Source organism: Limanda limanda, chromosome 7 (genome assembly GCF_963576545.1).
Source record: "Limanda limanda chromosome 7, fLimLim1.1, whole genome shotgun sequence".
NCBI classification, from domain to species: domain Eukaryota; kingdom Metazoa; phylum Chordata; class Actinopteri; order Pleuronectiformes; family Pleuronectidae; genus Limanda; species Limanda limanda.
This window is the reverse complement of record NC_083642.1, coordinates 29,071,589-29,086,648: the sequence shown is the minus strand read 5'-3', so window position 1 is coordinate 29,086,648 and position 15,060 is coordinate 29,071,589. Positions and strand designations below refer to the sequence as shown.

General features: G+C 41.5%; 2 protein-coding genes across 3 annotated transcripts; one reads left to right on the top strand and one right to left on the bottom strand.

The window, feature by feature from the left end:
- The first annotated feature begins 548 nt into the window (after positions 1–548).
- Positions 549–9,516, top strand: tpk2 (thiamin pyrophosphokinase 2). 2 transcript variants are annotated; one of them, XM_061073936.1, is made up of 8 exons: positions 549–708; positions 805–1,046; positions 2,230–2,293; positions 2,379–2,509; positions 2,672–2,790; positions 3,023–3,155; positions 4,613–4,709; positions 4,796–9,516. In XM_061073936.1, exons 1-8 carry the CDS (start codon positions 639–641, stop codon positions 4,984–4,986), a joined length of 1,047 nt encoding a protein of 348 aa, XP_060929919.1. In that variant the 5' UTR covers positions 549–638; the 3' UTR covers positions 4,987–9,516. The 2 variants fall into 2 exon arrangements, with proteins under 2 accessions (XP_060929919.1, XP_060929920.1); XM_061073937.1 differs by having other exon boundaries at positions 4,837–4,957.
- On the bottom strand, positions 7,751–14,165 carry LOC133004481 (rho-related GTP-binding protein RhoA-C). Its single transcript, XM_061073938.1, has 5 exons — positions 14,126–14,165; positions 11,733–11,888; positions 11,358–11,478; positions 11,145–11,275; positions 7,751–9,237 (listed from the first exon to the last, which is right to left on the bottom strand). The coding sequence occupies exons 2-5, from the start codon at positions 11,886–11,888 to the stop codon at positions 9,064–9,066; spliced, it is 582 nt and encodes a 193-aa protein (XP_060929921.1). The 5' UTR covers positions 14,126–14,165; the 3' UTR covers positions 7,751–9,063.
- Positions 14,166–15,060: the final 895 nt, after the last annotated feature.

Below are 15,060 nucleotides of genomic sequence, written 5' to 3'. Positions count from 1 at the left end.
ACAAACTCCAAGGTGGGACAGCAGAAAGTGGCTCAGTGGGAATATCTTATAATATCTAATATTAAATCATTTGGGGTTAGGGTTTTTCATGTAGAATATTTCTGTTCATGTGTTATATTACTCAGGGTTAGGTATCATGTTCTATTCACATGCGATATTCCACTTAGTATTATTTTTATTTTTTTTCATTTATATTGTTACCTATTAGGGAACATCGGTTCTGCATTTACTCCATATTTACTTTATATTATTATTATTTTACTTAAATAGCCTTTTTTTTTTTAAATGTACTTTTCGACTTATACTGTAAGGTTCTATTTTTTCTAGGCTTCCACTGGGAAGTCTTGTGTAACTGTCATCTTGGAGCAAGCCGGCATTAATGAAGACTTGTCTTGTTTTAAACAACATCCACACAAACCTAAAGTAAAATGATGTTATTATTTACTAGACACACGAGGACTACCCCGTTTCGACAGTAGTTCCGTTTTTTGGCGCTGTCAGGCTAAATATTGGTGAGGAGCACTTTATGTGTCCACGAAGAAGAGAAGGAGGAGGAGGAGGAATTGGATACTCGCTGCATAGTTCATGGTGATCTATGTCCAGTCCAACTGGGACATTACAGTGTAGCAGTGTTTAACATGACTAGCGCTGCTTGGTCAGAGAAGATGGTCAAACTCCTCAGTCGAATGAATAACTTTTACTCAGCAGGTAGACCAGTGGTCCTGTGTGGAGATGAGACAACATGGGGGGGGGGGGGGGTTGTTAGCGTTTGACAGTGACACCCTCCTCTCTGTGTGTCCACAGGCTCCTCTCGTGTCAGCTGCTGCAGGTTTGAGATCGACTCAGCGCAGGTCGGTTGGATTCCTCCTCACGTGGCTGCGCTGTTGACACGGTATCCAGATGTGTTCAATCCGCCACACGGTGGCGCAGTGACGCTGTGTCACAGTCTGGACTCATACGGGAGGAGATCAGAGGCTGTGGACGCTGTCCTGCAGTCTCTCAGACATGAGGCGTCCCTGAGCTGCCTCAGAGGATGGAGGGACGAGGTCTCACACACACACACAAAACTTGCTGATGACTCCTATAACAATAACTTTATATTTAGAACACTTCTCAACACGAAGTGGTTAACAAATAGTTAACATAACCTTTTAGAGACAGACTGGAAAATGCTCTTAGTCTAGTAAATAGCTGCTTGAATCTTCCCACGTTTTTGGTGTGTTATGTTATTCAGGCTGAGGCAGTTGGGTTGAACAGACCATAATAATTGTATGATATTTACAATGTTAGCAAAATACAAACTCAAATTAGAATAACTAAAATTAGATTAACCCACACGTTTATACATCAGACCCCTTAATATGCCTATTTTTTCATCTTGATCCATAATGTTCCCTGTGAAATTTTTGAAAAATAAAACGAAAAATGCCTTATCTCACCATGCTGAAGTAAAAATTAAACTCTGTATCTGCAGCAAAATTTAAAGGGGGGTCTATCTACTCCATCTATCTACCGCTATGCACATAATTTCTGTTCTGGATCTGCACCAAAATGTAATGGCTACTTCCGTGGATCATCACTCCTCACAAAATTTCATGGAAATCATTTTGTTAGTTTTTGAGTAATCTTGGTAACAACAAAACGAACCCATGTGTAAACATAACTTCTTTGGGAGAGTTTTGAAATTAGATTTTGACAGAGCTACAAGGTTAAGTAATAATGAAGATGAAAGGAGCACCATCTCAGGTGGTAGTCTACATCTTTCTGGTCCAGTCCATTCTGATTTAGAGCAAGACATTGAATGACTCGTTTTTCATTCAGTTCAGCAGATATTCAGCAGGCCTATACTTTTATTGTGTGCAAGACATACTCACAAATTTGATCGGTAGTTTGCCATAATGTTCTTAGAACATTCATGGTCCTCAGAGGACGATCCCATTCAATTTCTGACTTTTTTTTTAACAGCATCCTCACGTCAAATCATAATATCTGTACTTGTGATTTTGTCAACCAATGGCTGAGTTTCCATTAGATTTGTTGTGAACATTCATGATTCCAAGAATATCAATGTTAATCCCGACTGATTGACCTGAAAAGCATAATGACAGTTATGGTAGTTTCTTCCATCTCATATATTCTACCTTGGACTATAAAAATCAAAAAAACACAGTTTGCACAGTGTACATTTATAATTTATCAGTGTAAAAATGAGACCTTCTCATCTTTCAGAGGTATAGTGTGATGCCAACATTTTCAGATCCTCCTCTGATGTGGATGGAAAGAGCAGCTACAAGTAAGTTTAGTCACGCTGTGGCAGCACCATGTTAGGTTTGCTCAGTGATAGTGTTGCATGAGCTGACTGTGATACTGTATTCCAGGTCTTTTTGGGGTGAAACGGTATGGAGTCCATATCAATGGTTACACCGTCAGTGACAGTGGGGAAGTCAGTATGTGGCTGGCTCGACGCTCCAAAACTAAGCAGACATTCCCTGGAGTTCTGGACAATCTGGTGAGTAGTAATAGGACCTGATTCCATAGCAGGTACACAAAACAGTAATACAATGATAATGTAAATGAAAGGAATGGTTATTATTGGCATAACATTTCAAAGGGCCTTAAATTCAGAGTTCCATAAATTAATCAAGGAGGCTGATGTTTTGTGTCTTTGAAGGCAGCAGGTGGTCTGTCTGCTGGTGTTGGCGTTAAATATACTCTTGTGAAAGAATGTCAGGAGGAAGCATGTATCCCAGCAGCCATTGCTGATAAGGCATGTCCTGTAACCACAGTAAGGTGAGATTTTTTCCTAATTGTAACAAAACCAAGTATTTAGTATAACCAGCCCACATTCTCAAAGTGTACTCTGCTGTGGACCCTTGTCAGGGTCCACAGCAGGACACAACACACACAGTGAACACACAGAGCAGTGGGCAGCCATGGACTGAAGAAGATTTTGATACTACTTTAGACATGTAAAAAGCAAGCCTCTAGATTCCATTAACAACTATTCCAATATAACTTCTAGCTACACCTATGAGGATGAAGAGGGGGTTTTTGCAGAGAGTCAGCTTGTCTATGATCTGGAGCTTCCTCGCAAGTTCAAGCCCAGTGTGGGGGATGGAGAGGTGCAGGATTTCTACCTCCTGCCCATTGATAAGGTCAGTAAGGGTTCTACTCAGCAACATCCGTAACAGTCTGGTACAGCAGTTCTGACAGTCAACCCCATAGTGGACTCCAGCATATTCAGAGTCAGTCTCATTTCATATTAAGACCTATATCAAAATATCTTTGTTGTCATCTATAGACCTGGACACACGACTGAGTCTGGGTTTTGTTTTTAGCCCTCGACTGTATTTTTGTATATCTCAATTACATTTTTATTGTATAACGTCAAATGACAACATGCGTTCTCAAGGCATTTCACATAGTAAGGTGGAGACCTTCAATATTATTGCATGTGTGACGGGAGTTCTCCAAGCTGTCTATAGCAGCCTTACTAAGGGATTGTTCAGGACTCACCTGATCCAGAACCAACTATAGGTTTTATCAAAAAGGAAGGTTTTAAATCTAACCTTAAATGTAGAGATGGTGTCTGCCTCCTGAACCCTGAGTGGGAGCTGGTTCCACTCGAGAGGAGCCTGGTAGCTGAAGGCTCTACCTCCAGTTCTACTCTTACAGACTCTAGAAACCACAAGAGAGTCTGTGTTTTGAGAGCAAAGTGATCTATTTGGATAATATGGTGTTGTGAGCTCTTTGACATATTTGGGGGCTGGATTGTTAAGGGCTTTATAACAGAGGAGCAGGATCTTGAATTTCATTCAGATTTTTACAGGGAGCCAATGCAGAGAAGCTAAGACAGGAGTAATATGATCTCTCCTTCTAATTCCTGTCAGCATTCTTGCTGCAACATTTTGTAACAACTGGAGGCTTTTCCCAGACTTACTGGGACATCTTGATAATAAAGAATTACAGTAATCCAGTCTTGAGGTAACTGACAGGTGTTACTATCAAGGATCTATGAATGTGATAGTAACAAATTTGTTTACCTACTATTTCATGACGAAATGGCTGCAGTGGAAAAGAGTCTGTCATTTTCTGTGTGAGTCAAATGACATGTTGATAAACTGGCAACCAATAGAATAAAGGAAGTTGAAAAACAGAAGTTAAGTCCAGCAACTCTAAAAGACACTGGGAACAAAGGGCTAGGACAAGAGACCTTTTATTTCCCTATGAGCCAGGACGCAGTCTGAAGTCCTTTGGTAAACCGCTTTATTCATGATGGCAAATTTAGCTTGATAGTGTTTGTTGTACATTACTCTTCTAAGTGCATTGTGGGAAACAAGTCTACTATATAGGGTATAAAAATGTTCACAGTCAGACAATACTACAAAATCACGAACTCACTATATAGTGGACTATATAGTGATCAGTGATTGATTTCAGCCTATGTGTCTGGGATGTTACACATGTCGTGGTGGTTGTGAAGGAGGTTAGTGGGATTTGATCTTATCTGTGGACAACTTTGCAAATTACAGTTATCCAGTCACTTTTCATATATATACTGAATAGAAGCACAAAGACTGACTGCTTTCTTACCGCCCTGTCATGGTTCCAGGTGAAAGAACTGCTGGCCACTGATGACTTCAAACCCAACTCAGCCATGGTGGTCTTGGACTTCCTCATTAGACATTCATTTATCGAGCCTGACACAGGTTTGTGACTCTTAAGACAATTTTCATTGTGGAAGTAAATTGTATAATCTGTTGACAACTTTAGATGTTTGTTCTTTATTTTTCAGGAAGTCTTCCGATGATTGTATTGTATTTCATCTCCTTTCAGAGCCATACTATCAGGAATTTGTGGCAGGGCTCCATCGGACACTATAGAGTGAAGCTGAGGACTGAGGCCAGTGATGTCACTGTGTTAGATATAGATGCTTTTAGACATGCACTGAACTCTGGAGATCCTCCAGAGGGGCTGTATGTGTGATTGCAAATGTCCAAGTGAGAGGCTCCGGACTTTTTCTGGAGTTTCTTTGGCCGGCCCCCTAGTATTAAGTCTGCAGAAAGTCCAGAGGAGCTGATGTGAGAGCACAGCAAAATATCCTCTGAAGTATTCATCGCATGCGAGTGGGGGTTTTGATGATGTTTCTAACACAGGACAGAAGCGAAAAAATAAAAATAAAACATATCTCCAGATGAAAAAGTGTTGTCACACAAAGAAAACACAGACAGAGACGTCAAGAGAGGTTGTGTAAACAAAACGTGATCTCTTTACTGGTATTGAAACCTTAAATCCTGCGTCTGTCTGCTGCTCCACCCCTCACCTGAATCCTCCTTAAAATTTCTGTGTTGTTGTGAACACGTCTGAGTGAATCTGCTGCGTGTGAAAAGGCAAAACTCTGCAGAAAGTCTGACCCAATACTGCAGACGTCCTCCGGAGCGCATATGTTAGAATGATTATACACTGCTCAAAAAAATGAAAGGAACACTTTTTTATCAGGGTATGGCATGAATTCAATTGCAGAGGGGGTTGTTAATCAGTTTCAGCTGCATTGGTTTTGATGGAATTAACAACAGGTGCACTAGAGGCGACCCCCAAAATAGGAGTGGTTTTGCATGTGGAGGCCATTTCAAGTTTCTCCCTCTTGATCAATTCGACTGGTTTTCCATTAGTGTTGACTTTAGCTAGAGTCATTATCTCTACTGGGAGCATGAGGCGATTTCTTAACCCTACAGAAGTTGCACAGATTGTCCAACTCCTCCAGGATGGCACATCCATGCGTGCCGTTGCAAGGAGATTTGATGTGTCTCCCAGCATAATCTCCAGAACATGGAGGAGATTCCAGGAGACAGGCAGTTACTCTAGGAGAGCTGGACAGGGCCGTAGAAGGTCCTCAACCCATCAGCAGGACCGATATCTGCTGCTTTGTGCAAGGAGGAACAGGTTGAGCACTGCCCGAGCCCTACAGAATGACCTCCAGCAGGCCACTGGTGTGAATGTCTCTGACCAAACAGTCAGAAACAGACTTCATGAGGGTGGCCTCAGGGCGTGACCTCCAGTAGTGTGCCCTGTGCTCACTGCCCAGCACAGTGGAGCTCAATTGGCATTTGCTATAGAACACCAGAATTGGCATGTCTGCCACTGGCGCCCTGTGCTTTTCACAGATGAGAGCAGGTTCACCCTGAGCACCTGTGATAGACGTGAAAGGGTCTGGAGAAGCCAAGGAGAACGCTATGCTGCCTGCAACATCGTTCAGCATGACCGGTTTGGTGGTGGGTCAGTGATGGTCTGGGGAGGCATATCCATGGAGGGACGCACAGACCTCTACAGGCTAGAGAACGGCAGTCTTACTGCCATTAGGTATCGGGATGAAATCCTTGAACCCATGGTCAGACCCTATGCTGGTGCAGTAGGTCCTGGGTTCCTCCTGATGCACGATAATGCCCGGCCTCATGTGTCAAGGGTATGCAGGCAGTACCTGGAGGATGAAGAAATTGAATGGCCCTCATGATCACCTGACGTAAACCCGATAGAACACCTCTGGGACATTATGTTTCGGTCCATCAGACGCTGGCAGGTTGCTCCTCAGACTTTACAGGAGCTCACTGATGCCCTTAGACAGATCTGGGAAGACATCCCACAAGACACCATCCGTTGTCTCATTAGGAGCATGGCGCGAAGTTGTCAAGCATGCATACAAGCACGTGGGGGCCACACAAGATATTGAGAAGCATTTTGAGTTGCAGAAATTGAATTTTGGCAAAACGGACACGCCTGCCACATCACTTTTTCACTATGATTTTCGGGGTGTCTATAAAATTGAGCCCTCTGTAGGCTGAAAACTTTTATTTCCATCAAAGATGTGGCATCCTTTTGTTCCTAAGACATTAAACTGTCCATATCAGTATAAATATCCAACATAATTTTTTTTCACAATGAGATCTGATGTGTTTTCAAAGTGTTCCTTTAATTTTTTTGAGCAATGTATTTACATGTATCTCAGCACATCACAGCCCAGAAGCCAAGTTGTGTCCTGTTGCTGTGAGACAAAATCCATCTAGAAGTGACTGAGCCTCATCAGGGAGGTGAGGGGTGGGGTTCATCTGATGAATCTGGGGACCTAGAACTAGATGACCCCGTCATCTGCTAATTGTATTCAAGGCAGGCAAATACAGACAACTATCTGTCTCAACCATATCAAGAAGTGTAAATAAATAAGTAGTTCCTCACAATAATATGCTATCTCAACATTCTCGGGTATTCAAATGTGAATTTAATTAACATTGTTCTAATTAGTGACAAGACTCTGTCAACTCACATCCACATACACAAGAACACTGCAAGCACATGACAGTAACTTGTGAAGTGAGGGGACATAGATGGTGTGGTATTGGTGCTGTACTGATCTCACTTAAACTGGTTGGAAAGGTTAATGGGTGGAAATGTTGGATCTGTCACACAAACTGTCCCTAATTACGAGAATGATCTTGGATCTTTCAGTCAGAACAGGGGAATCTGAGCCCACCGAATTCCGACGACACATCTAATAAGATTTTAAAAACATTTTGATGCTGCTTGTAAAACTGAGAATGTTAACCCATTTCCACCAACTTCTGGAAATCTGTGTGATGTGATACTCAGCCTGACACATGGGGAACCTTGAAAACGTTGGGATCTCGATGGACAATAACATGATTCGTCATAACTGAAATGGTGTTAAGAGAGAAAGCACAAGCAACCAGAGGCAGAATTTAGTCATTCTCGGTTACAATTTATTTCCTTTAGAATGCGTTACAAAAGACAACTGGAGAAATGTCGGGATACATTTGTATACAAAAGAATATTACAAATGACTGATCCTTAAGGAGTTGCTTGCATTTTGTATTTCATAATCTGACATCATATATTTTCCAAGTGTTTACCACACCGACCTCGTGATTTTAGCTGTGTGCAAATAATACAACAAAAACCAGTAGAATATCACAAAGTGAACTTAACATACAACAGAGCAGAAAAGTAACAGCTGTAGACATGAGTGAACTGGCAGAGTGTGTGTGTGTGTGGGGGGGGGACCCTGTCAATGTCTAACATCCAGAGAACAAAAGAAGGGTTAAAACACTGAGGTGTGGAATTACTGTATGTTGCAGATGAACATTCACTATAGCTGACAGTCCCATGGCACTGATTCCATCAACTATCCTCTGAGCGTCACTTCTTCAACACAAAAACTGTTTTCACTCACTTCCACAAGTGACTCAAGTCCACTGCAAAGTTTCACGTTAAAAGCCAACTGGCGGCAAGCAATATATCCTATTACCTAATGTCAAATATTGGTAAAGTAATTTTACAAAAAGTAACTGGAAACAGTATTTATTTTGAGGAAGAAACTACACTACACAACTGTGTAGTAAAGGATACTGTGCTATAGAAATGTACATTATACTGAATTTAATGTTTGACAGGGCACTCTGATTTATTTCAATCACAGTTTAAGGTCAAGTTAACTCAATCAACTTGTATTAATTAAAAAGCAGGTATAAAACACACTTAGGTGGTCTCATTTTGTATTTATACTTAACAGCAAATAATCAAACTCTCTGCATTTGAATGGGAAATAGTATGAAGTATTACAGGTTCATAGAAAAGAAAAGCGGGTTCATAGAAAGTTATAACTTTGGAAATTAAGGAGAGTGAAAAACAAGACAAGCACAGTCACACTGCAAGCCATGGATGTCTTCCAACAGTTCGTTAGGCAGGTATAAGTCTGATAACTGTAGTGGAGTAAGAGTATGAGTAGGGGAGATGTTCCCTTCTCTTCATGTTCTCTTAATTTCAGGTTTATGGAATCCTAAACTTGAGATTACAATATTTATTATTTGAAAGCTAAAAGCTATAATCTTGAACTTAAATGTATATACATGTATTCGCCTTTTCCATAGCATTTGACCTTCCTTTTTCATCCCTACAACTCCCCAGTCAACTATGCCCACCTTAGAGAAAACAGGCACAGGGATGTTTTTCTTGGATGTTTATTTCCCTCCTGATCCTGCATTACCTGACACTCTATAAAAGGCAGCAGCCGCTTTTCTTGCCTCGTCTCTTGGCCTGCAGTGCTGCCCTGGTGGCCATTTCAAACACTTCCCTCACACCATCCTTCGTCTTGGCCGAGCACTCCAAGTAACCAAAAGCATTGATCCGGTTAGCCATGTCCCTGGCCTCATCCGACTTCACTGGTTCCTGCGTGGCCGATCAAAAAATAAAGGAAAATCAGCTAAACTCATAGATATCCTTTTAAAAAGTGTAAGAACATGGGATGACTTTCAGGACCAGTAGGAGAGCAGGCAAGATCATTGCTGATCCTTCACATCCCGGTCACCACCTATTCCAGAGACTTCCCTCCGGAAAAAGGTTCCGGGCCATCAGGACTAAAACGTCTCGCCATCTGAACAGTTTTTTCCCCGTGGCAGTGGGGCTCACAAACAAGCCCCACTGACTCTGCATCACACTGACTCTACCCCACCAGCCCCCCCCCCCCCCCCCCGCACATAATTTATAACTTATATATTACTGGCACTATCACCAATCTCTGCACCTTCGCACAGCACGTGCCCATAACTCTGCTACTCTGTTACTGTATATATGTATACTTTATTCTATTTTATTTTATTTTAATCTATTTCTTATATATTGTTGTTTTTTTATATTGTTTTATGTTCAGTGCACCAATGACACCAAGTAAATTTCCTATATGTGCAAACATACCTGGCAAATAAAAGAATTCTGATTCTGATTCTTTGTATCTTTTTAGCAGCTGATACATACAGTGGATAAAAAAGTCTACACATCCCTGTTAAATTGATAGGTTGTTATGATCTAAAAAAATTAGACCAAGATAAATCATGTCAGAACTTTATGGTTGCAGGTGTCTATTTTGAAGCTTGATCAAATTTAAGAATGCATCATTCTAAAGCTTTTTCCGTTGTAAATGATTTGACTGCACCACAGATGTGCTGTGTAAAGTGGAGTGAAGTAAGCCCTAGAAAAGTGCAATTTCCACATCATCTGCACACAGAAAGTGTGCAGTAGAGTATACAGCACTGATGCTGCACATTGTCATCACATAAATCATTCATAATGATGTGACCTATATATTTGACTTTTTTCTTCTCTTTAGGACTTGGCCTCTGGTCCCAAAAATTATGACAACACTCTTTTCAGACCTAAGCTGAATGTCATAATGCACATCATAACTTGTACAGCTGCTGTAAACCAGCACCGTGAGGAGAAAAGACAACTACATCTTCAGCATACTTCAGGTGGTTAACCGTTAGGACTACCTTGAAAGAAACTCTTTCATCACCTTCACGGCCAAAAGTCTCATGCTGTAAAACTTTCCTTTTGAGGGTTAACACAGCGTGGCATGTCATTGGTGTAGTGTCACATTTTAAGAAAACACTCTTGGCACCTTTGTGTACAACAATGGCCACTCCCTAAATCTGCTGTAATATTTAACATCAGTCCTGATCATGATGATCACAAATATTATTTAATTTTCATTATTTTTAACCCTTTAAAAATACTGGTTTGTTTGAGGGACACCAGTTTTATATGAAAAAACACGAAAGATTTAATATTTTTAAGGGACTGAGATACATTTTTTAGGGTTGACAGAGCCTGCCATATGACACTGATGAGCATCAACATTTATGAAATTACACATACGCAGTGAAAGCTTAGCATGCTGTAACTCATACAGATATTCAAAGCAAAATTTAGGTTTCAGTTGTTACATTGTTTTGAGTATACATTTAGACGTGCATGTCATGTTTGTGTGTGCGAGTGTTGATGAGGTGTTCATGTGTGTGATAGAGACAGAGAGGTAGAGAGATAGGGAGTGAGGAATTATGACATTGCATAATATTATCTCTCTGTGTGGACAAATATACACTTACACTATCTATCTTGCATAGCTTTGATGCCAGAACAAAAGTGCAGAATATGGGAGGATCTTCACTCTTACAGTTTCACAAACAGTTTCCCAAGATTAATTCAATGCATTTTGAAATTCAGTTACCTTTGGGATTATCATGAAATTCAGTGTGAACATAACCACGTAGGTTTAAACGTGTACAGGCCCCTCTCACCTGTTTCATCTTAGCTAACTCTCGACGTGTGTGTTCATCATTCCGCAGGTCTTTCTTGTTTCCCACCAGAATTATAGGCACATTGGGACAGAAGTGTTTGACCTCAGGAGTCCACTTTTCTGGAATGTTCTCTGCATCGGGCACAAACTGTTCATGTTGAATGTAGAGCAAATGGTACATTTGTCAGAAACAATGGCAGGAAAGAAATCTTACCGAGGCTGTCAGGGCTGTCGACGGAGAAACACATGAGAATGACATCTGTGTCTGGATAGGAGAGAGGCCTCAGTCGGTCGTAGTCCTCCTGTCCTGCTGTGTCCCAGAGAGCCAGCTCCACCTACAGGGGTTAAGGACATTACTATTTGCATACTTCACAAACGCCACAGGGCTCAGTTACAAGGTTTATGCACGAGATTCTGATTAACAAAACTCTGGAAACCTTATCACCCTTAAATCCAAGTGCTGCTCAGGTTATATTGTGAAACAAACCTTCAAGGTCAGGGGCTCAGTCTACACACCCCGTGTTGAGTTAATTGACTCCTGACCAAAAGAACGGAACATCAAAAAGTGACATTATAATAAACAGCTTACCTGTTTACCATCCACCTCAATATCTGCCACATAGTTTTCAAACACCGTGGGCACATAGACCTCAGGGAACTGATCTTTGCTGAACACTATGAGGAGACAGGTTTTGCCGCAGGCTCCATCACCAACTATCACTAGTTTCTTTCTGATTGCAGCCATCTGAAAGAATAAAGAAAGACATGTACTCCGTTAGTGATTCGGTGCATTCAGAGCAAAAACAACCCTGCAAGGTGAGGAGCTTGATTGGTGCATAAGCACGATGATGAAATGGGATAGGATGAGAGTTTGAAGATGGTGTGAGGTATGGATCCAGGAAAGAATTAACTGAACTCTGGAAACCTTTAGCTTGATGACACCAAATTGCTTTGCAGGCCAAATTAAGAAAAATAAACTTTTTCTTTTTGCTGGAGAGGGAATGAGAGAGGCTGCGTTTTTCATGCACCACTGTTGCCAATATGAACACAGCATCAATCTCAAAGTGAACCTTAAAGTTTGGAGGCAATTAAATTTATATTTCTATTTTATTTGTATAGGGCCAATTCACAATATACATTATGTCAAGGCACTTTACAGAGTAAGGTCAAGACCTTACAAAATTATAGAGAAACTCAACAGTTCCCACAAAGAGAAAGTCACAGGAAGATATAAGGTGGAGGGGGCATCTGCCTTGACAGGTTGCGTTGAGAGGAGAGGTGGGGGAAAGGGGAAGAGAGAACAGAGAGGGGGAGCAAGATTCTGACACAGGCACACATTACTGTGTACATCCATTGATTTCAATGTAAGCCCACACACTGACATCACCGGTAATGGGTCATTGGGAGTTCTTGACATTACTCCACTGTCCAATCATCCACTGCAGACGTGCAGCCAAGCAGCAATTTAATCACATTCACACCTCAGATCAACAAATCCCAGACAGTGAACTTTGACTATTTCATCTGTTTAATGTATCTGCATAGTGTGTGAGCCACTGGCGTCAGGTTTGTATCAAATGACAATCGCCAATATGAGTCGCTGTCTGTTGCAAAAACTGGCCCACAGTATTTCAGGGTACTCCACCAGATATTTACAGTGTTTTACTGCTTTGGCCCTTTCACTTAGGGCCAAAGCAGTTAACTGACAAACTATGATTTTCAAATTAGATTCTGGCCAAAAACAGATGAAACACTACATGTATAACATAACAGAGTTGTGTAAATACTCTCCGTCACGCCTCTTGTGTGGCAGCCAACAACTCAAACTGGGCACATCACTACCAACAATGTGGCTGTGAAAGTGTGAATGCAAACATGTGGGACTGTGGCTGAGGGGTAGAGTGGTCGTCCTCCAACCTGAAGGTCGGCGGTTCGATCCCCAGTCTGAACCATCTGCATGCCGAAGTGTCCTTGGGCAAGATGCTGAACCCTAAATAGCCCCCCATAGAATAACAAAGTGCTGCAAGTAGATGCACTGTATGAATGTGTGTGTGAATGGGTGAATGTGAAACTGTACTGTAAAGCGCTTTGAGTGGTCTTCATCAGACTAGAAAAGCGCTATATAAATACAAATCCATTTACCATTTGTGATTAGAGCAGGTTGTTGCCAAAAGTCAATAACACCTGTCGTTAAGTGTTATTGATGAAAGTCGATAACGCAATAATATATCAAACCATCTTATTCCACACTGACACCTTGGATTGCATTCTGGGTTTGGTGTTTGAATGCTGTTAAAATAAGATCAACCAATTTAATAATCTGATGTTATTAGATTCGGCCAATTTGCATCCCGAGCAGGAAATGGTAATCTCAGAATATATTCTGACAGGAGTTTTCAAACTGTGCCTGAATAAAATCCCATCAAACCAGATGTAGAAGTTTAGGGGGTGGCTTTCTCTCACATGACACCATATACACCCGTTTAGTCTCTAACCATCCAGCTTCATCCGTATATACACACTGTGGTCACTGATAGCTCCTCAGCTAGCTGGTTTTTCAGGAGTATTTGCCAAGTTTACGTTGCATCAGAGCTTCACTTCCTCACTGATGTTTACCTCTCATATAAAGGCCCGTCAAATATGTCAACCAAGACTCTGGTGAACCACTTCCTGTTTAACATAATTTACCACCTAATCTACTTTATCTTTTAACTGCAAACACCGTTTGGCCTGTGTGAAGCGTTGAAGTAGCAGCTAACTTGTAGCTAGCAGCAGCTTCTGTAAGGACGCTGAAGTGTTAGCTAGCAAACTTGGCTGAGTTGATCGGGACCGTTAGCCTAGCGTCAACACAAAACATTGTCACAGCACGATATGTCGCTGGAAGCCAGCAGCTCGCTCCAGCTCCACACGGAGCTCCGAGGCAGACAGCGCCCCTGGGGAACCACTTCGGAGCTATTCTAATGTTTTATCAGAGATACTCGCCTTTCTGTCGGTTTCCTGTCGGAGTCACAGTCCCGCCCCCCACCGCGTCAGGAAGGCTGCGCCCCGCCCACATTGAACTCCACTGTATTTGTATAGGTTCAATCCTAATATACATTATCTCAAGACATTTGACATGGAGGGTCGTTAAAGGACCTTGAAATGATAGAGAAACACAGCAGTTACCACATTGAGCAAGCCCTTTAGTGACTGTGGAGAGAGAAAACTCCATCATTATCTCCAACCCCAAATCAGAAAAAGTTCAGAAGGTGGTAACAGTCTTTCTATCTTTGGTCTGGAGTACACAGCGTCCATTTCTTTCCAAAAAGACCTGATATACTGACTTGTCTGACCACAGTACATGTTTCCACTGTTTTATGGTCTATCCCAGATGCCTTTGAGTCCAGAGAAGTCAACAGCGCTTCTGGATAGGTAAACATAAGGCTTTCTTTTGACACAGTAAAGTTTTAACTGGCATTTGTGGATGGAGAGAGAAGATAAGAGGGGGGAGGGGAAAGGGGAAAGGGTGGCAAGGAACAGTTGTGTAGCCATTATTTTTCAACTCTGTCAGAATAGTTATTATAATGAAAACAATAACAGTAATAATTACAGATGCAAATGTGTTTCTAATGATAGCAGCAACTTGATAAATAAAAATAATTATAAATTCTTGTTGTTGTCTGAATCCTGCAGCTGTAGAGTAAGAGTTACCTGCAGAGAGAGGAGGAGACTATGTGAGGGGAAAAACACAAAGTCAGAGACAATGTTAAATAAATAAATGTGGGGCAGAGAGACGAAAAAAAAGGGAGAAGTGCTCAGTGCATGATGGGAGTTCCCACAGCAGTCTGGACCTATAGCAGCATAACTAAGGGATGGTTCAAGATTAACCTTTATCAAAAAAGAATGTTTTAAATGTCACCTTAAATGTAGAGATGGTG

Excerpts from the sequence above, each read along its gene's own strand:
- LOC133004481 (XM_061073938.1), bottom strand. The coding sequence starts at position 11,888 with ATGGCTGCAATCAGAAAGAAACTAGTGATAGTTGGTGATGGAGCCTGC. Across the intron at positions 11,479-11,732 it reads TTGAGGTGGATGGTAAACAG|GTGGAGCTGGCTCTCTGGGA; the intron begins GTAAGCTGTTTA and ends TAACCCCTGTAG. Across the intron at positions 9,238-11,144 it reads AGTTAGCTAAGATGAAACAG|GAACCAGTGAAGTCGGATGA; the intron begins GTGAGAGGGGCC and ends TCGGCCACGCAG.
- tpk2 (XM_061073936.1), top strand. The coding sequence starts at position 639 with ATGACTAGCGCTGCTTGGTCAGAGAAGATGGTCAAACTCCTCAGTCGA. Across the intron at positions 3,156-4,612 it reads ACCTCCTGCCCATTGATAAG|GTGAAAGAACTGCTGGCCAC; the intron begins GTCAGTAAGGGT and ends TCATGGTTCCAG. Across the intron at positions 4,710-4,795 it reads ATTTATCGAGCCTGACACAG|GAAGTCTTCCGATGATTGTA; the intron begins GTTTGTGACTCT and ends TTTATTTTTCAG.